At 36.7% G+C, this 21,185-nt stretch overlaps 3 protein-coding genes and 1 pseudogene across 4 annotated transcripts in view; all 4 read right to left on the bottom strand.

The window, feature by feature from the left end:
• The window catches only part of LOC122093323 (VPS35 endosomal protein-sorting factor-like), a 33,799-nt gene extending 29,155 nt beyond the window's left edge, over positions 1–4,644 (bottom strand). Inside the window, exons 1-5 of one of the 2 annotated variants that reach the window (XM_042663629.1) lie at positions 4,200–4,644; positions 3,227–3,448; positions 1,783–1,813; positions 1,401–1,585; positions 114–273 (exon numbers count right to left, since the gene is read on the bottom strand). In XM_042663629.1, the coding sequence (XP_042519563.1) occupies positions 114–273; positions 1,401–1,585; positions 1,783–1,813; positions 3,227–3,448; positions 4,200–4,343 (742 nt within the window). In that variant the 5' untranslated portion in view covers positions 4,344–4,644. The remainder of the gene's footprint in view (positions 1–113; positions 274–1,400; positions 1,586–1,782; positions 1,814–3,226; positions 3,449–4,199) is intronic. The other variant, XM_042663628.1, reaches the window with a different exon arrangement.
• A 2,926-nt stretch (positions 4,645–7,570) lies between these two features.
• LOC122093097 (putative pectate lyase 2) lies at positions 7,571–10,450 on the bottom strand. The gene is made up of 4 exons (XM_042663346.1): positions 9,710–10,450; positions 9,494–9,597; positions 8,268–8,406; positions 7,571–7,789 (listed from the first exon to the last, which is right to left on the bottom strand). Exons 1-4 carry the CDS (start codon positions 10,448–10,450, stop codon positions 7,571–7,573), a joined length of 1,203 nt encoding a protein of 400 aa, XP_042519280.1.
• A 3,453-nt stretch (positions 10,451–13,903) lies between these two features.
• LOC122093096 (putative pectate lyase 2) lies at positions 13,904–16,303 on the bottom strand. The gene is made up of 4 exons (XM_042663344.1): positions 15,584–16,303; positions 15,222–15,325; positions 15,018–15,138; positions 13,904–14,140 (listed from the first exon to the last, which is right to left on the bottom strand). The coding sequence occupies exons 1-4, from the start codon at positions 16,301–16,303 to the stop codon at positions 13,904–13,906; spliced, it is 1,182 nt and encodes a 393-aa protein (XP_042519278.1).
• A 2,304-nt stretch (positions 16,304–18,607) lies between these two features.
• Positions 18,608–20,242, bottom strand: LOC122093162 (annotated as a pseudogene).
• Between the last annotated feature and the right edge of the window lie 943 nt (positions 20,243–21,185).

Here is a 21,185-nt window from a genome sequence, read left to right as displayed (position 1 = left end):
AATTTGGATTGAAGAAATTTGCACATACATTTTCAGACATACATTATGAATCCAACCACAAATTTCACAAGCATTCATCTCTCAACCAGGGCAATGTCAGAGAAAAAACAAACCTAGCAAAGAGCAAATCTTGGTTCCATCATCAGCATACTCTGCCTTCTTTTTTATGCGTTCCCACACCATATCTCCAAGTATATCCAATACATCCGTAACTAAAACAAAGGCTGTAGGATAAAATTGTAAAACAGATGTATCCATCAGAAGCCTAGCAACCTGCCAAAAAAAGTTCATTTATGAATTAGGCAAATCTGCATTCTAATGTCATGTCCATTATTCCCAAAATGTGGACATTGATTGGTAGAAAACACTGTGCTTACTATTCCTATTAAGAATCCATTGTGTTTGTTAATACATTCAAGGTTAGAAATCAATAGATTATCTAGATACAATGGAATATCTAATAAATGGACATATGCAGTTTAATAGTTAATTCATAATTGTCCACACTCAGTGGAGGATTATAGCTTAAAGCAAAATCTTCCAAAATGAAAAAAAAAATGACTTGATATCCATAGTAATATAGGTCACAAGGAATTAAGTAGAAAATAAAATGATTCAATAAAATTAGCACAATCAGTTCATGACATTAATGCTGACAATTATTGGTAAAGAATTAGTTAATACTATTTAATTAAACTGGGTGTGTACTCTAAATTGTCAACATGGAGCAGTATCTGATACTTAGGTTATTGATTCATGAACAGTGCACTACCAGCTGTATGACCATGTAGCCTGGTAAAGTACAAGTATATGACTACAGGCTCAAGGCACTGTATAATTAAAATGATTAGACAGTAAATCAAAACAAGTGTAAGCACAAGACATATATGCATTCTACATACTGAAAAGAGAGTAAGAGGCTCCCTAGAGAGATGTTTCATTAGAAGTTTAGAATTGCATTTGCAGTCTTCACTTTAACATAAAAAGTTACAGGATCTATTATATAAAAGAAGAATATCAATAAAGTAATAGCTAAGAGTAGCTAAGTCCATTGTAATGGAAATTCACATCGGCTTAATGCAGTTATGGGCCATTGCCCACGGGTTCTGGAAAGAGTTCAATGTATGAAGAACAGAAGAAGTGTTTTCACTTTCTTCTAGAAGGAATGCCTTTCCCCTTTATACAGTTTCTTGTTCAAGTGGAATAAGACTACCTCAATAAAGTTTATTTCTAAGCAATCCAAAAAAAATTCAAATAACAAAAATCTCAAAATTTTCTTTGACAGACAAAGCAGAAAATTTATTAAAAAGAAGGGAATGCACAAAGGTATGACAACATATGTGGACAATTATATCAATTATCCACTATAGAAATAAATAGAATGAGTCCAAAACTCTTGCCTTGATTGATAATTTCAAAGCTGTTACACGGTCCTCGGCTCGCCAAGCATGACATATTTCATCTTTAAGTTCATGTAATCGTGAAATATACTCTTGCCGTGTAATGATTTTGATATCTGCCTCAGCATCTTTTTGTGGATCATCCAGTTCTTCTAGATGCATTCTTGTTGGAGGTTTCTCATATTCTGCAAGACTCCACACCAAATAAAAATAAGAAATCACATATATGTTCCAATCATCATATATTCAGGCAGCAATGAATGTAAAACTAAGTAATGTTTTCTAGTATTCAGGATAACTTCCCATTTCTATCTATGAAAAAAGAAAGGATAACCCATCTATAGAAAATGAAGAGAGAGAGAGAGAGAGAGAGCTAACATACCCTTGCCACTTTTTACTATTACGTCGGACATCTGTAAAAGCAACAAAGTATCACCATTAGAGCAGAAAAAAGATAAAACCCCACCTCTTTTTGAAATAAAAATACAAAATTCAAATTAACCAATAAAATAAGAATTAGCCATTACAGAATCTGTAATAACATTTGCCTTTATAACTGTTATAACAGCCATTGTGGCCCTATTATCCTATATCCTTTTCACCTTTTTCCTGTCTTCTTAAAAATTATTCTATAATATACTTTGGCCAGCAATCTCTTCAGTATTTTAGCAATTTAGTTGTTGATGTACAACATAGTGTATGTTACGAACTATAACAAAAAAGAGAATCCAATGACTGGTTATAACGACTATTATACCTTTATTTTTGTACCATTATAAATGTATAACAATATATACTGGCAGTACACAGATTATTTTCATACATACTGTACGGGCTGGAAGCCTGGAAGGAAAAGGTTATTTTACAGCTGACAAGACAACCAAGCCTCCAGTTCAGAATGACTAAAATGTCAACATCTACTGTTTTTTCTTTCAAGCAATGACTACAAATTCACCAGAACTAGCCAAAACCAAGCTTCCTGCTGTCCATAAAAAAATCTACTTCCTACCTGTTCAAAAATCTTGAAGAGGGAAACTAACTGTAAAACAAAGAAGGAAATGCCCCATGAGTTCTGATACAGCCACTGAAAGTTGGAATCCAATTGTCATTCACATATATTTACCATTTTACACAAATGCTCCATGAGTTTTGACCCAACCATGACAGTTCAATAGCACCCACTAGGAATGGCAAAGCGGGTTCCACCAATACAGAGATTGACCTTCTAATCCAAACCATGACTAATCCACCCCAAATACAAGCATGGGACTTACCAATTTTAGAAGGTAATTTGGGTAAGTACCAAAGGGCCATTGCTTGGAGCAATGGTACAAGGTTCAGGCTGCCAGGGCAAATGCCCAGGTTCAAGTCTTGAGAGTGGCTATCTTGTGCAAAAAAAAGCCGAAGGTTAGCACCATCTCTAAACTCACTCCCCCATGACCATGCATAGGCAGGACCAGCACTGGGTAATGGCCCATTCTTAATTGGGGCAGGTATCCACGGGGTAAGGCGGGGTGGGGTAAGTACAAGTTCCAAACCGTATTAATCAACGCCATTGACATCCCTAGCACCCACAATAATGCTGTTGTTTCTCAAGCTTGGTAACATATGTTCAATAAATGTATTGTATTGAACAAAGTATAGACCCCATTCTTGTTAAGCCATGAGCTACAAAACTACTTCATAACCTTGTGTCTAAGTAGAGTATCAAGTCCTTGGGTGATATTTGCAGCAGAATTCCATTTTTTGTTTCTTTTCTTTGTTATTATTTTTTGGGAAGACTAGTGGGGAGAGAAGACATTTTTCTTTATGATTGAGAAGCTTACTGAGGAAATAGATATAGTCTTAGGAACTGAAAATTTTTGCATTAATGATCGCTTGAAAGAGGCCCATTCTCTAGCTGACGATTGAAGAGCAGCCGCATTGAAGCTCCCTCTCGTAGATCCATATTCAACATCTTTTCCTTCTGCAGGTGAAACTCCAAAATTTGCATCTGGCGCTCTCAAAGGATCATAGAGATGACTATTCTCATGATATACAATCACACCCTGTTACAAAATAAATGTTAAATTCCAGTCAAATGTGAGAGTATTTCAAAATTTACATATATATTTATATATATATATATATATATATATAAATTTTCATTTTTACACTTCTGTAAGGAGTAATGGAATTCACTTCAGAAGATAAAATTAGAACTATCTTCTATTTGCGCCAGGTGCTGAATTTGGGCTCCGTACATTTGAATGGCCCTCAGTGAGTGACTGATTTTCAAATTAAAAGGAAGGCCTCAGAAGGGTAAAGAAAATAAATAGATTCAACCACGGAAAAGGAAGGATCCAACACCATCTTGAATTCTGTATTAGCTTATGCCTTAATTAATTGTGGTTGTTCATAAAAGAATTTTCAACTTTGCTTTCAAAAAATAATAAGTTTAAAATTGATTTCCTTTTCGTTTCTAAATTCACTATATCTTACTACTCCCAAATTTTAAAATTTTGCTGCGATTTCCATATAAAAAGGGCAAAAGAATTTGTAAACCCCTGAGATCATGGAGTGTGAGAATAATAAATTCCAATATAAAATTTCACATATATGTGATGGCATAAAACCCTTGAAGAGAAACAATCAAAGCCAGTCTCAAGCGATTCTCTCATTACGCATGCCAACAGTTCCAAATGAATATAAAAAAACACAAGTAGGATAGAAGATGAAGAAACAGTATGAAGGAGGGGAGGGGAAGCCGTGTAGGGGTTTGAAGATGAAGAACAGTATGAAGTCAATGAAGACTCGGACCTGCTCTGAGGAAGATTGAACAGCCAAAGGATGAGAATCCGTCTGCATACGAGGGAGCGAATGAGATGCTTCTTCAGCACCGTAATCTCGAGTTTTAAATTCCATCGACTCTGCAATCACTTCGATACACTGCGGCAGTTCCATCTATACCAGTCTTGGTTTATGCTCCTGTACTCCTGTGAGTCTGTGACCTGAGTTCTTCTTCTTCTTCTTTTTCTGATCTGAGTCTTCCGGCACGATCCGTCCGAATGGCTGCAGCATGACATCTATTTCATTTTTTTACACCTAAGCTTCCCCTAGGATTAAGAACAGTCATGATTTTTTACATATTGCAAATAAATTAGGGTGTCAAAACACCTCTTTTTTTTTTTTTTTTTTTTCAAAGAAAATGTCACACTTCTCCCTTGAACTATGGGAAAATATCAAGTTCTCACGCTACGCTTTTTCTAAAAAATCACTCGCTTCCTCAAGACAAAGATTCAATCTCCCAGCTTTAATAGTTTGAAATGGCTATTGAATCAGTCACAATTTTTTCAATAATACGAAAATTAACCCCTACAAATTAAAACCCCGTAATACCCTCTATTAACTAAAACTCCCATTTCCCTTTCCTCCTAGGCAATTAAAACCTCTTCCTTCATCAGATATGATCAATATGATTTTTGTGTGTAGTTAAAGGCCTATTTCTTCTGTTGTGATATTTTCTTGCAAATAATAAGCTTACGCCTAATAAGGATGTGGTATCCTTTGTCAAACATTTAGCGTGGCTTGTAGTATCTACCAATTCCCAAATCATATGTACTAACCCTAATATTTTTTGTCTATAATATAATGGTTTTTTGTTTCTTTTCATAAAAAAAAAATATATATCCATATTTTTTAGAGAGAGGGATAGGTATGTCACCCATATAAAGTATGCTAGCGGATAGCACCAATAAGATCACATGATTGAGTATCATTTAGGAAGGATATGAGGGTCATTTTAGAAAAAAGAAAGAGAGAGATAGACACAATGGGTGTTAGCATACTTGATATCGACGGCATACCCAACGTTTTCCCTTATACAAATATCTCCAGGAACACATCTTTTTGGTAGAACATCCAATACAATGATTTTAGCTGATTGTGTGGATTAAATTTTTGCCTAGAGACTCATGCGAAAAGGTAGAAAAGTAAAATATTCTTGTAAAATATTTATACTGTTTGTTTCGATATAGAAATATAAAAAATGATATTAAAAAATAGAAAAAAAATTGGATATTCCGTCGATATCAAGTATGCTAGCACCCATTGTGTTTATCCCTCTCTCTTTATATAATAATGAAAATTATTATTATTATTATTATTATTATTATTATTATTATTATTATTATTATTATTATTATTATTATTGTTATAAAGGCATGTTATTTTGAAAATTTTCAAATGTCACAAAACATCTATGACACAAGAATGACAATCTTTTGTTTAAAAGGGGCTCGATCTACCCAAGAAAATCTCAACTAGCCTTGTTTGTGGATTGAAATGTCCAACCCAAGTATTATTGGGCTTAGAGTGGGCTTGAGGGCTTGGGCTCGGGCTCGGGGTCAGGCTCGGGTTCAGACTCCCTTGACCAAGTTTGCATGCCCAATTTTTGACAATTAGATAGTTTTAAATATTAAAAAAAATATATGTAAAATTAAAAGACTAATCTCATCTAAATGGCACGTTTCATGCACTCCTCTTCCATTGTGTTTATTGAATTATATGAATGCTTTAAACTGACGTTTTAACACAATCTTCAAGACATTACAATGAAATATTTGTGATTGGATTAGATTCACAACTAACCCTTGACTAGATGATTATGTGGACAACAAACATCCAATTTTTTTTTTTTTCTTTTATATACTTATTGCTAACCAAATAGCAACATGGCAATTAATAGCTTACATATTGGAATAGTTTTTAGGCTTGCTACCCTCTCATTGTAAATCTATAATTATATATATTAAAGTAGAAATGGTGATTCTTGATCATAAAGCCTTATCGTTCCTAACTAATGCTCAATATAAATAGGGTCTCGATTAGTTTAATTTCTATGGGTACCTAGCTTAACCCTTATCACTTATTTTCATATGTTAAAGGTACTTTGATTGTTTTGAGAAGAGGTTGAGCAATCATTATTTTAATATCGAGTTTTCCTCATATCACGATGAAGGGGAATCCCTTGACTACAATTTTTAGATGGGGTGGGAGAGAGTATCGTGCAACAAGGGACAACAATATTGACTTCGTGTAATAGCCCCTAGGCCTAGGATGGTGGTTGAAACACACACTGTGAGTGTAGGAAAACCTTCTCCTTATGTTTATACGAATGTATTGCTTTGAGAAAGGATTTAGCCACCTTTACCTAAAATGGATAATTTCCTACATATACTAGATTAAAACAATAATTACAAGACAAATAAGTTCACAAGAAAAGATATAAAAAAAGATTTTTTTTTTTAATTAAACAAAGTCGATCGTATTTGTTTTGTAATTTACTATAGGTCTCTACAATTTTCCCCAAGAGGGAAAAGGTTGAACCACCATCATATGATGTCAACTAAATTCTATGCTTGATCAATACATAACATCAATACATTAGGAGCATTTCAATAATTGGGAAAAATATAGGCAGATCCAAGGTTGTACATGACATGTCAATGAGTCCAAATTGTCTGCAATAAGTGGTGAGGTGCAGTGAATATCTAACGGCTGGGAGTCCCCAACTTTGTAATCCTAGCCGTTAGATGCTTATTGCACCTTACTGCTTCACTGTAGACAATTTTGACGCCATGTCAATACGCCCCCCTTTTTTTATTTGGGTAATGCAATATGCCCTATTTACGTCCATGTAACTTTTGAGGGTCAAATTATACCCCCATCTTATCATCAATTTACCGAGCATTTTAATAATTTTGAAAATGTACACCACACTAATGCATTAATGACAACAAATAATTAACAATTGAAAATTATATTAATGGAAAAAGAACGCTATGTAGTTGCGTAGTATTGCGCCTAGACATAGGATCCCATGAAATTACTCCCGCCCCATGAAATCAACATTCGCAACCATAATGATGCTCCAAGCCTCCAACACATACTCTTTTGCATGAAAATGAAAAATCTCCTCCTATGACAGTTTTTATACATTGGTGAGTTAAGGTTTACCAAAAAAAAAAAAAGTGAGATGAAATCTCTTTCATGAACTGTTATGAGTTATGACTTGTCAGTTCATTTTTCATGGGTGATTTCTCGAATTCTAAAAGAAAGGGAAATAATCACACAAAGCTAGGAATAGAGGGGAAAGTTTTTTCAAAACTCAAAACTCTCAGCCTTCTAGTTTAGCACAGTTTTCTTGGAACACAGTGAAGAGGACCAGCATCAGCTGTTAAGGCAGGCACCATGAATGCTGGTGCAGCTGTGAGTGACTGGTATTCGGCATAACGTGGGTAGCATGACCCATAGCCAGATTGAACAAAATAAGCTCCATTCAGAAATATATCACCGGAAGATCTCCATTTCCAATCCACCCATCCCCCTTTACAGTCTCTCTTAGTCACCTGCAACGCAATTCAACAAGAAGCTCATCTGACTAGTACTATATGCTAAAATTAAACAACTCGACTTATGAATTGTGATTATTACTTTCTAGTATAACACTTTTTTTTTTTCTTCAATGAAGGTAAATATTTACTCGAAACAACATGTAAGACAATACAATTTTTCATAATAACGTAAGAGAGAAAGAACGCTACTTGCTTGCATTCCACACACCCAGTCACATTACGGGAAGTGGGGGAAAGCTGTGAAAAGATGCCCTTGCCCTGTCTCTACTTTTCCAATGTGTCTGACAAAGGGAATGCAAGCGGGTAGCATTCCCTTTCCCATAACATAATGATAAATCATTTTTACATTATTTTTAAAACCTTTAGTATCATTAACTTAAAGTACTTCTAAGTACAAGATAAAGGACAGGTATAGTGTCAATGTATAGATACACTTATAGAGGTGCCATTTAGATAATCTCATTGTATATACCTGTTTGAAATCGCGATTGTTGGGGGCAAGGAAGTAATTTCCTTGGCTAAAGATTGTTGGATTGGCACTCCCACCAACACCATACAGTAGCCATTGATCGTATCTGTTGTTCACTACATGGGCATACCCGAACCTGACCCTGCAACGCCAATCAAATCATATTCATATAACATTAAATTGTTGTACGTGTGTAGTACTATATAAGGATGTGAATTTGAAACTGAAATCGTTTACCGAAACCGTAAAACCATTTAGAGCCCGTTTGGTATCGTTTATGTTCCAGAAACGTCGTTTCGTTTCAAAAACGAAAATTTCAGTTTCTGTGTCAAAACGCAGTTTTTAAACGAAAAAATGGTGTTTTAAAATTTTAGATTTTTATCGGGAATTTTTTTTTTTTTTTTAAAATGGAACGAAACTAGGAAACGGAGTTCCGTCCAATCTCGTTTTTTCAGTTTTTTTTTTCACTTTTGGTTCCAAAAAAACAAAAACGGACCACAAGTGCACCAAACAGAAGATTCTGTTTTTTCGTTCCAATAGAACGAAAAAACTCCAGAAACGTTTTTTTAGAACGATACCAAACGGGCCCTTAGTAAATGGTTTGGCTATGATTTCAAGTTTAATACTGATTAATTAAACGGGTTGGGGCAGTTTTAACCATTTGACCATTGGTTTCAAATCGAATTGATACCATGAAAATTGAACCATTTAAACCGTCAAAACCAATCCGATTAACCCGTATACCAATTAAATATTTTGTTGTTTTAACAAAACATAATGGTTTAATTTAGGGAAGAATTAAAGACCATAGAGATTGTTCAACAGTCTATTCAATAATTTACTCATATTATGTAGTTATATAGTTAAATCATTGCTTGTTCAATGCCTCATTTAATTTGATACAAGATTGAAGCATTTATCAATAAAAACAAATTTTAGTAAGCATGCGAATAAACTAGCAAACCGATTGCTAACTGTTTAGAAACCGTATGGAATAAACCATGATCAAAATCGTTTAAAACAGTGAAACCGACACCGTTTAAAAATCATAGAATCAAAACCGTTTACTAAACAGATGTAGTTGCAAAAAGTGCAACCATTTAATAAATGGTGTAATTTTGATTTCAGCAAAATAAATACGGACCAAACCAAACTGCATCATATACACTGAAATCAAACCAATTAACACCCTACTACTATGGCAACTGATAATTATAACCATCCCTCACCGTGGCATTCTCTGCACACATTCTGGTCCAAAATGGTTAAAGGCCACGGTAACTTTCAAAATCTTGTCCGCAGTAAAAGCATCATTGTGTCCCAATAGCATCACCTGTAATTATAATCAAACTCATTTAGAAACATATTCTAATATTATCGTGTGATGATTATTTTCATATGGAATCTCATTACTCATGGGGTATCACAATTCAAAAAGAACGTACTTTGTCATGTTGGGTGAAATAATTGTTGGAGATGGTAACGGCAGTTGAAGCATGGGTTACGTCGGTGAGGCCATCAAAGCATCGTGCGAAATAGCAGTGGTCAATCCAGACGTTTGACGATGCAAACACGGTAATGGCGTCGCCGTCGGACCCCAATCGATGGCCGACATGGGTCGGAGAGCTACGGACCATCCCCGACTTCCCACGTGTACAATCATGTACACTTATCCCATGTATTATGACATGGCTCACACCTTGTACTGTAATGCAAGGTCCGTAAGCTATCTCCACCTTGGCTCCTCTCCCATCTATGGTCTTGTAACTGTTCATAATGAGCTCGTTCTGTAGCTTAATAACCATATCTCTAGCAAATATTATCCATAGAGGCTGTGTCTGGATTACACCATACCGAAGTGTGCCCGGCTTCGGATTGACCGGATCGTCGGCCGGAGTGGTAACTACGTAAAATTTACCGTATTTTCCTCCGATCGCCCCCTCGCCAAAGCCTATGGCGCAGTCGGCTAAGGCACGGCGATTGGATGCCCAGTTAGAATTCCAGCGCCAGCAACCGTCAATTTTGTTCATGATTTTCTTCCCTGAATATCCAGAAGATTTGCCGGTTCCGCTACCGGTACCGTAGCCGTAGACATAGCCATTGCCTCCCAAGTATGCTTGTGAGGTTGAAACCAGACAAGCTACTAGGAGACAGGAGAAGAGGAGGGAATGGGTTGGAGAAACCATGTTTTGGGTTGCCAATTTAGGTAGGGGTTGATGTCCATTAATGGATATAGTAGGACATTAATAGCAGAGAAGAAGTGGGAGCCCATGAACCTCACCAGTCCAAAAAAAAATTGTTTTTTTTTCCCCTTATTTGGGAAGTGGCTTCATAAGAAGCGATGTGGTTGCACGAATGTTAACGTGGAGTGGTGCTGAATTGATGCTCATAGTCATATAGAAGCTATTTAATTGAGGTGATCTTCACTTTGTGCGGAATGAACCCACATGATTTTATAAAAATGTAAAAAACAAGGGAACAAAATCTCCTCTCATCCGCTGCCTGTTAATTATTTAGTTTAATATGAATAGTGAGATTACTTAACAACTTGATGGGGCCATATTCATCTAGATTATAGACCTAATCTCCAAATCTAAGACTATTCTTAGTTGTGTATTATTAATAATAGATTAAAACTAGGCAGTTGGTAAGTTTTGGTTTGTAAATAGTCAATGCTCCCCTTTGAGCTAGCCTGCTGACAGTTATCTACTTTCCTTCCCACCTATCCCCTAAAAAGTTAAATATTTGAGTCCTGCATAATATTGTATTCAGAGCAATTTACATGAGGATTATGCTCCAATCTGTAATAGGCAACATTTTGTTATTCAGGCTTGGTCATCTTGAACACATTTATTGATTACTCCCTAGAAAGTTTAAAGTCAATCAATTAAGATGATCACGAATACCAGTGTGATATCATGAAGCAATGGAATCAGTAAAGTACTACTAATAGGAGGCTTAAGATCAATGTCACTAGAATAGCAATCGGGCAGTGAGGCAAAGATAATATCTTAATTAAAACTTATGAGAGAGTAATAATCATTATTTTAAAAAGTGGAAAGGGATAGGCAAGCGACTAGCTTTCCTAGAGCTAGCTGTTCAATCAATGGAGAACTTGGCACCCCAGCATCATGGGGGCTGATCATTTTCAAAGGGAAAGAACAGAGAGTGACACAAGCTAGACACCCTAGCTAGTAGCTTGTCGAGCCTATTCCCTTGAAAGGTCCTCAAACATAGAAATAAGCGGAACAATAAAAGAGTAAGAACGAGTCGAACCTAAAGGTAAAACAATAGGTCGATCGTTAAAGATAAACAAAGTAGAAAAGCATTTGGGTTGATTAAATCCATTCTTGTTTTTTTTTATGAAAGACTCCGTCTGGACTCTGGACTACAATATGCCCTCAGGATGATTATGTTGTGTTAGGATACAATTTGAAAATGTGAGCATCAGGCTGCGCATGCCATAAAATTTTAGATTGATAACATCACCTCAATCCTTCTTTGGCTAGACAATGGTACCCTGAGGATAGTCCTGATTGATTCCTATGGAGATAGGATTAGGTACCTGCTAGGGCTTGACAGAACGGCAAAGTTCTTCCCTTTTGAGAGGGGGTGATTGGCATTCGGGCCGGCCTTCCTTCCCCAATCTCTTGGAAGCCTGGGGTGTTCTCCATCAGATCCAAAGAAGACCAGGCCCAAAGGTTGAGGAGATCGGGTTTATTGGTCAGAGTTTTCTAGTCGCTTATTCTCTTCTCCCTCGGCCTAAAATTTGGTTAGATCTCATAGCTTGAAGGTTCACAGGGTCATTTGATTACCTTATTATTTTCCATGTCCCAACTTCATTGTCTGGAGAGCCCTGATCATTTACTTTCTCCTTATCAAAGACCTCCTTTGTTAGAAGCACATCCCCTTCCTTCGTCTAGTTGCTTATGTTGGAATACTTGAGAATATACCAATTAAATACCTCTCTTTTTTATTACCCTTTTTCCTCTCACATTTGGGTAAATTTGCCTTGTAAGTGGTAGCTAGCCCTGAAGTCAATCATGACTTTTGGAAGAAATAGAGATGGATCAAAAGAAAGTTAATTTAATGGGAAGACTTGCATCGAGTCACTGAGGAAGAGGGCATTCTATGCTGCCATTTAATCACATGTGATAAGAAGCTGATGATTGAAATTCTCTGACATGTATTTATTTGCGTATGAGTGTAGTGATTCATAAATTTTAAAGTTTTTCGAAGAAAGAGAGTCTCAACCTAAATTAGGGTTATGAAATTGACTTCATTTGGATTTGATTCGATTGAGCGATTAGTCCGTGTTATAGGTTATGCATCAGAGAAGGAGTTATGCACCTAGATCCATCCAATTAAATCAATCTTCTTATATTTATTTAACAGTTTATTTAATAATAAATATTTCTTAAACCAAAAAGAATATAAAAAATTAGATTGCTTGGTGATCATTTTCGTGACCTTGATCTATGGACCCAACCAATATGGTGATGGCTATCCCGCTTGGGATTATGCAAGGGATCCACCTTGTCAATTGAATACAGTTGAATGTCCGATCCCCAACACAGAGGTAGAGCCGGGTCGAGCCATCGGCTGGGTTGAAGTGAAACAAATTGGTTTAACTGCTGCTGACCCATTGTGATGTGGCAAAAAGTCCTGATGCACTTTTAATACAAGATCTTTTTTTTTTTTTTTTTTTGGATAATGAAAAAGGATGCTCCATGGTAATGATCATAGCTCCAGGACAAGGCCTCATAAGGCAAACGGCGCTTCTGTAAGACCAATGAGTGATAGTGGGGCATGCCAAGACTCCTCATTTAGGTAATGTTGAACAACGGAGATTTTCTCTAATTAACATGTGAGGGAAATGGATTATCTTTGACATTGTCTATCATCGACTCAACTTCTTGTGTTGTGGATTGTTCGTCTGCATCATATTCAATCATGAATCATTTTCCATGCCTTACTTTCAAGAGATCATGCTATTGTCAAAATTCTCGATGCATCTATCTGAGATAGATTACTTTAATTGGAGTTATGTGATTATCTCTACGTACATTTGGGTGCCATAACTGTTCTTCAACCAATTTTTTTGATAATAAACAATGCAAACTAAAAATGTGGAATCAATTGTCTTACTCTTACTAGAACGATAGAAAGCGAAGATGACCTAGCTTTTTAAGGCACAATATTCAAGCTCTTCCAGACTTGTCATCATGTGAATTCTTCCGAGACTTCGAACAAAGTTCTCTAAATTTGTCTTCAAGTCTTCGAAAAGATTGAAACTCATCAAAGTTTCAGAAAGGAAAAACTCCAAATTCAATTAAAAAACACCCTATACATGCCTTTTTCATTACATATTTGTAAAAACTAAAACCCTAATCAATCTCAAGCATCCATCTAATTAAGTTCCTAGGACTAAGATTAAAAAATAATAAATACAAAAGTTACTTTGCAATGGGCTTAAAAAAATAACATCAATCAAATAAAAACCCAAAAATAATTAAAATCCTAAAATTTAAGCCAAAAAGTAATTAACAATTAATCAAAAACTAAAATAATAATAAATTACATCAATAAAAGAAGTGAAGAAAAGGGAAAAGTTTTCCCAAAACTATGAGCCTTCTAGTTCAGCACAGTCGTCTTCGAACGCAGTCAAGAGCACCAGCATCGGCTGTTAGGTCAGGCACCATGAATGCCGGGGAAGCTGTGAACGACTGGTAGCCGTCATATAGTGGTGAACATGAACCATATCCAGACTGAACAAAATAAGCTCCATTAAAAAATAAATCCCCAGAAGACCTCCATTTCCAATTCTCCCACCCTTCTCCACACTGTCTCTTTGTCACCTGTGATATGCAATTCAACTAATTAAGCTCACTAAATCAGTATATTTTAAAATTGGACACAAAAATCATGCCCGATTGCGTGTACGTCTAGACATAGGTGGGTGCAAAAAAAACTGCACTACCCCTTCTAAATGCCTTTGAATGTTGACATAGTGACCACGTAAACTTAGGATGTGAATTTGAAATTGAAACCGTTTACCGAAACTGAATCAATTTGTTTACACGAAATACAAAACCGTTTAGTAAATGATTCGGTTCTTCTTTCAAGTTTAAGATCGATTAATTAAATGGGCTAGTGCGGTTTTAACCGTTTACTCAATTGGTTTCAAACCGAATTGACACTGTGAAAATTGAACCATTTAAACCGTTAAAATCGATCCGATTAACTCGTATAACTATTAAATATTTGATTGTTTTAATAAAACAAAATGGGTTTAATTTAGGGAAGAGTTAAGGACCATAGAGGTTGTCCAATAGTCTATTTAATAATTTACTCATATTATTTCGTTATCTAGTTTAATCCTTGCTTGTTCAATGCCTCATTTAATTTGATACAAGATTGAAAAGTTTATCAACAAAAGAAAATTTTAGTTAAGCATGCGAATAAACTAGCAAACCGATTGCTAACCTTTTAGAAATCGTATGGAATAAAGCATGGAATCGAAACCATTTATTAAACGGTTCCAAGTTCAGAGAGTGCAACCGTTTAGTAAATGGTGCGATTTTAATTTCAGCCAGATAAACGTGAACCAAACTAAACCTCACTGTATACATAAAAATCGAACTAATTAACACCCTTAACGTAAACAGAAAGAGTTCTTTTGCTTTTTAAAATTAAAAGGCTAAACTCCATATATTTCGGTATATTATATACATACCTGTTTGAAAGGACGACTGTTGGGGCCACATAGTAGTTTCCTTGGCTAAAGATTGTTGGATTGGCACTCCCACCAACAGCATACATTAGCCATTTATCATATCTATTATTCACTACATGGGCATACCCAAACCTGACCCTGCAATGCAAATCACAGGATCAGCGTTACTACATGAAATAGACACTAATTGAAGGTTTGACAACAGAGAAACCATCCCTCACCTTGGCAGCCTCTCCACACAACCTGGGCCAAAAACATTGAAGGCCACTGTAACTTTCATAATCTTGTCCGCTGTAAAAGTGTCACTGTGCCCCAACAGCATCACCTAAGTAAATTAAATTAAAACAAAATCATATTTAGAAACATGCTGGAAGTGGTTTTGAGTTTGACTCCTATTATTTCCTTGGAGTTACTCACATGAGGATGTTTAGTGTTATTCATTGCTATCAGTGAAAGTTAAATGATTTTCATTCAACCCCGGTATGATTCAATCCATGCGATTGTGGGGTCAGTATAGACCCGCGAGACAAGTCAGCATCGATATCCCTTGTTAAAAAAAAAAAAAAAAAAGGTTAGGGCTTACTTCATCGTGTTGGGTGAAGTAGTTGTTGGAGATGGTGATAGCCGTAGACCCATGGGTTACATCAGTGAGGCCATCGGCACATCGTGCGAAATAGCAGTGATCAATCCATACGTTGGAGGATGCAAAAACTTGAATGGCATCGCCGGGAGACCCAATTCGCTGGCCGACATGAGTCGGAGAGCTACGGACCAAACCAGACTTCCCAGGTGTACAATCATGAAAACTGATTCCATGTATTATAACATGGCTCACACCTTGCACTGTAATGCAAAGTCCATAAGCTATTTCAACCTGAGCTCCTCTCCCATCTATGGTCTTGAAACTATTCATTATAAGCTCATTTTGTAGCTTAATAACCATATCCCTAGCAAATATTATCCACAAAGGCTGTGTTTGGATTGCACCAAAACGAAGTGTCCCTGGCTTTGGATTGATTGGATCATCTGCCGAACAAGTAACTACGTAAAATTTTCCATATTTTCCTCCAATTGCCTCCTCACCAAACCCTATGGCACAGTCAGCCAGGGCGCGGCGATTGGATCCCCAGTTCGCATTGGAGCGCCAACAAGCGTCGATTTTGTTCATGACTCTCTTCTCTGATGATCTAGATCCATAACCGTAACCACCATAGCCGTAGCCTCCCGAGTATGCCTGTGAGGATGAGACCAGAGATGCTGCAAGTAGACATGAGAAGAGGACAGAATGGGTTACAGAAGCCATGGTTTGGGTTCCAATTAGCTAGATAGGGATAGTCCATGGATACAGTAGGACTCTAATATAAGACCATAGAAGAAGTGGAAGGCCATCACCTTTAAGATTCCTAAGCTTATACTGTTAACTTTTTTATTTTTCTTGAGAACCAACGTGGTTGCACGAGTAGGCTCTGTTGACATGGAGTGGAGTAGGAATCTGAATTGATATTCATATATGCTTTTTAATTGATGTCTCCACTTTGTATCAAATGAAGCCTACATGATAATACTATAAAAATAGAATGAGAAAAAGAATTCCGCTCTTTTGTTTGATACTAGGTAAATAGGAGCTTAAAGGGTAACGTGATCCTTACACCTAGACACAGTGAAGGCAAAATGATCGTCCCACTCTTCAAATCTTGTTTCTATTGATATTTTTATTAATGCTCTCATTGACCCATGCACTGACATAGATGGTCACGCTACCTTTTCGGAACCCTCTCTCACATTATTAATATTGAGATTACTTGACAAGTCGTCGGTGGAGCAGTTCTTAATTCTGTATATTAATTATAGAATAATTGAATCTCATATGATATTGTATTCAGAACGATTTGCACGAGGATGATGCTCCACCAGTTGCAGGCAGCATTTTGAAACTGAGTCTTGGTACTTTTAGGACACTTTTTTATTTTTTGGGTTGATAATATAATATATTATGGGAGGGGGATCACTACCATGTTAAGCTGCAATTTTTTACCAATGAGGGAAAGTGGTCACAAATCGTCAAGTAGGGGAGTAGTTTAATGAGAAGCGAAGGTGTGGGGTCCACGGGTACATGGGATGAGAGAGGATCCATGCGGGAATATGCACACTGGTATCATGGCAATCTTTTTCTCTATAATTATATTCAATGACCCCCAACGAATACTAAGGGTTTTCTTGACAACAAATTAAGCTCAAGGATATTCATGTCCATAGAAAATTGGATGGGAAATTTCTATGAGTAAGCAACATGCCTATTCCTGGGAGTGTTCAAGCTAGGACCTATAGGGAGATTGAGCTTGCCCCAAATTTTAAAGGAATTAGTATCCCATATTGGATAACCTGTTATGTAAATTCTGGTCGATCTTCACAAGTTTCTCTTTCCAAATATGATATATTGTTGATTTTTCCAAATAAGAGAGGGAAATGGACAGTTGAAAAATAGGTGATATCTTCTGAAGCATTTTAGCACAAGTAACAAGAGAAGGAAAAAGATGTTTCTAGAGGAGAAAAAACTGCATCGGGAGAGACTAGGTAAAAAGTGTTAGTGGTGTTGTTGGCCTCATCCTAACATTACTTTCAATTATATCCTGTACAAGAAGGGATGTGGGGAGAAAATAGGGGAGCGCGATTCCTGATTGACTAGGTTGCCGATACTCTCCAACGGTAACAAAAGAAGTCTATAAAAGATGGACTTTAGAACTAAATAGGAGTCAATCACCGTGGAACCCTAAATTTCTTAAATAGAAACCAATCTCATTACAACTGCTATTACCTCTCTCTCTCTCTTCTACTCTCTTTTTTTTTTTTTTTGGACTTTGCAACTGGAAAACGGCTTGGAATAATATGTGCTCATCACTTCGGCAGTAGTTCGTCACATAGGTATTGGATCGTCAAAAAGTCTCCATACATTGAAGTTTAGGCAAGTAATATGGTCTTTGAACTAAACTACATAATAATGCCAAGAAACTCTGTTCAGCACTTGACATCTCACCAAAGTCCAGCTGAGGAAGAAAAGAATGAGACCCGATCGAGTCCTTGTTAAAAAACCATTCTCAGTAATGGATGGATTCCATCTGCACAAGTCAACCCGTACAAGAATAGTTCTCAAACGAGAACATGATCCACACTCAAAAAGAACAAACCTAACCTGTTACTTTCTAAGTGAAAGGGTCACCATATTCACCGTAGGCCTTCTGACAACAGCTGGCAACGCATATTAATTTGTTTCCTAAAGATATTTCCTAATGAAAGCATGATACAAATGGGGCATTAATTGGTGCAAATATTCTCTTTAAAAATGGAGAATCTCCTCCATGAAACAGTTGGGGAGCTCGTAAACGTTACAAGACAGGTGAAGAGGATAAAAAGAAAAGAAAAAAGAGAAAAGTTTTCCATGAAAATGGAAAATCTCTACATGAAATGTTGCTTTTCCGTTCATTTTACATGGGTGAGTTCTCAAAGTCCAAAAGAAGGGTGAAGAAAACAAAAGAAAAAGAAAAAGATCACACAAAACTAGGAAGCAAAGGGCGAAGAAGTTTCCCAAAACTATAAGTCTTTTGGTTGATCAGCATTGTCGTCCTCCAGAACAGTGAAGGGGACCTGCACTGGCTGTTAATGCAGGCACCATGAACGCCGGAGCAGCCGTGAACCACTGGTAGCCGCCGTATTTTGGGGAACATGACCCATATCCAGACTGAACAGAATAAGCTCCGTTCAAAAATAAGTCACCTGATGATCTCCATTTCCAACTCTCCCACCCATATCCACAGACTCTCTTAGTCACCTGTAAAGCAATTCAACAAGCTCACCTCATCAATATATCTTAAAATTAAATATAATAGTTTAACATGAGGAGGGTGTTAAATAATTTGTAATCTTATTTTTTTTATTCTTTTGATATAATACAAAAACCTTTTTCAATGAACTTAACAACGCATTTTCACATGCATACTCTGGAAAACCCTTTTATATCCTTATCTTTTGAAAATAAAATAAAGACCAATTAAAAGAAAGATGTCGAGTTTTAAATACACCTATAGAGATGTCATTCAGACATTCCTTTTATATTTACCTGTTTGGTACCAGGATTGTTGGAGGTAAAATAATAGTTTCCTTGGCTGAAGATCGTCGGATTAGAACTTCCACCGATAACATATATTTGTCATTGATCATATCTGTTGTTCACTACATAGGCATATCCATACCTGACCTTGCAATGCAAATCAAAGGATCAATATTATTACATGAATTAGATGTTGTATGTGTAGGTATAGCAACGTATAACCATCCCTCACCTTGGCATCCTTTGATTATAGCCTGGGCCAAAATAGTTAAAGGCCACTGTAATTTTCATAACCTTGTCCGCACTATAACCGTCATTGTGTCCACACAACAATACCCGTATATTAAACCAAACTCATTTAGGTACTTCTTATATAAATGGAAGCATAAATGCTTCACCTACTCGTTGTTTAGAGTCGTGGGCCTAAATGTAATGATAAAACTTTGAAAAAATAAGGTAGAGTAAGATAATTTCTTTATCAACATTCTTTAAATTATTCTTCCTTACTTTTTTCTGTCAAACAAATAATTGAACTAAATGGAATGAGATGCTCACTTATTTCATCGTTTTCGGTGAAATAATTGTTGGAAACGGTAATGTCTGTTGAGGCATGGATTATGTCAAGGAGGGTATCGGCACATCGTCCGAAATAGCAATGGTCAATCCAGATATTCGATGACACAAACACTTGAATACCGTCACTGGGGGACCCTTGTCGATGGCCGAGATGGTACGGAGTGCTACGTACCATCCCAGAACTCCCAACTGCACAATCATGTAAACTAATTCCATGTATTATAACATGACTCACACCTTGGATTGTAATGCAAGGCCCATAAGCTATCTCCACCTTAGCCCCTCTCCCATCTATGGTCTTGTAACTATTCATAATAAGCTCATTTTGTAGCTTAATAACCATATCCCTTTCAAATATTATCCACAAAGGCTCTGTTTGGATTGCACCATACCTAAGTGTGCCGGGCTTTGGATTGATCCGGCCGGAGTTGTAACTACATAAATTTTACCATATTTTCCTCCGATTGCCCCTCAGCCAAAGCCGGTGGCGCAGTTGGCCAAAGCGTGGCGGTTGGATGCCCAATTAGAATTCCAACGCCAGCAAGCATCAATTTTGTTCATGACTTTCTACCCTGATGATCTATGACAGTGACCATAGCCATAGCCGTAGCCTCGCCAGTATGCTTGTGAGGTTGAGACAAGAAATGCTGCAAGTAGACACAAGAAAGAGGAGGGAATGGGTAGTAGAAGCCATGGTTTGGGTTGCCAAGTAGCTTGGGAACTCATATGAATGGATATGGTAGGAGCTTAAATAGTTACAGAGAAGAAGTGGTAGCCCACGACCCTGAAGACTTCCTATTTCCTAAGCTTAGATTGTTTAATTTTCTATTTGACTTCAAAAGAAGCGACGTGGTTGCACGAGCTAGACTTCGTACGAGGATTGGTTCTGAATTGACCTCATATATCAAATGAAGCCTACATGGTACAACATCTGAGAATCTGGGGTCTTTTGGATCATGGTTTGAGGTATTGGTGTTATTATCCAGCGATCTGTATCTCTATTTTTATTCTTTAATACTGTATCAATGGAATTAAGGGTGAAACAGGGTTAGGTCTCTTAAAACTCTTGTCTAATTCTAGGTTCCCAAAACTTAACTCATGCCCAACCCAACCCTATTAGTTGTTTCATGACCAGGACAATCTTGCCGGACCCATGCCAATCCAACATGGCTGTAACTGACTGTAATTGGGCTGGGTTGGGCTAACTCTGATTGATCTTATTTGCAATTAGAGTTGGGATCACATTGGAGAAGTTATCGAATATTGGAAGCAATTACAAAATTTTGTATTTGATGAACTTAGAAATTTCCATATAAATTGGGTTTAAGAATCAATGATCCATATTTTATTAATCTGAATAAAAAGATAGGATAATAACCCTAGATTATATTATATAAATCAAGGTTAGGCTAAGTTAGACTGACCTAACCGTCGACCCAGACTTGGCCCAACCCTGACCCAAGGTCAGTGTTTTTCAACCCTAACTCACTCTCAAGGTTAGAAA

The sequence above is a fragment of the Macadamia integrifolia genome, chromosome 11, assembly GCF_013358625.1.
Source record: "Macadamia integrifolia cultivar HAES 741 chromosome 11, SCU_Mint_v3, whole genome shotgun sequence".
Classification (NCBI taxonomy): domain Eukaryota; kingdom Viridiplantae; phylum Streptophyta; class Magnoliopsida; order Proteales; family Proteaceae; genus Macadamia; species Macadamia integrifolia.
The sequence above is the reverse complement of the archived record's forward strand: the minus strand, read 5'-3'. Positions and strand labels throughout refer to the sequence as shown.

What these genes read in the sequence shown, in the direction of transcription:
- LOC122093096 (XM_042663344.1), bottom strand. Translation starts at nt 16,303, where the DNA reads ATGGCTTCTGTAACCCATTCTGTCCTCTTCTCATGTCTACTTGCAGCA. An exon ending in TGTGTGGAGAGGCTGCCAAG is followed by an intron (nt 15,139 to 15,221) that starts GTGAGGGATGGT and finishes TTTGCATTGCAG; the next exon opens with GGTCAGGTTTGGGTATGCCC. An exon ending in ACTACTATGTGGCCCCAACA is followed by an intron (nt 14,141 to 15,017) that starts GTCGTCCTTTCA and finishes GAGCTTAATTAG; the next exon opens with TTGAATTGCATATCACAGGT.
- LOC122093097 (XM_042663346.1), bottom strand. Translation starts at nt 10,450, where the DNA reads ATGGTTTCTCCAACCCATTCCCTCCTCTTCTCCTGTCTCCTAGTAGCT. An exon ending in TGTGTGCAGAGAATGCCACG is followed by an intron (nt 8,407 to 9,493) that starts GTGAGGGATGGT and finishes TTGGCGTTGCAG; the next exon opens with GGTCAGGTTCGGGTATGCCC. An exon ending in ACAATCGCGATTTCAAACAG is followed by an intron (nt 7,790 to 8,267) that starts GTATATACAATG and finishes ATTGCGTTGCAG; the next exon opens with GTGACTAAGAGAGACTGTAA.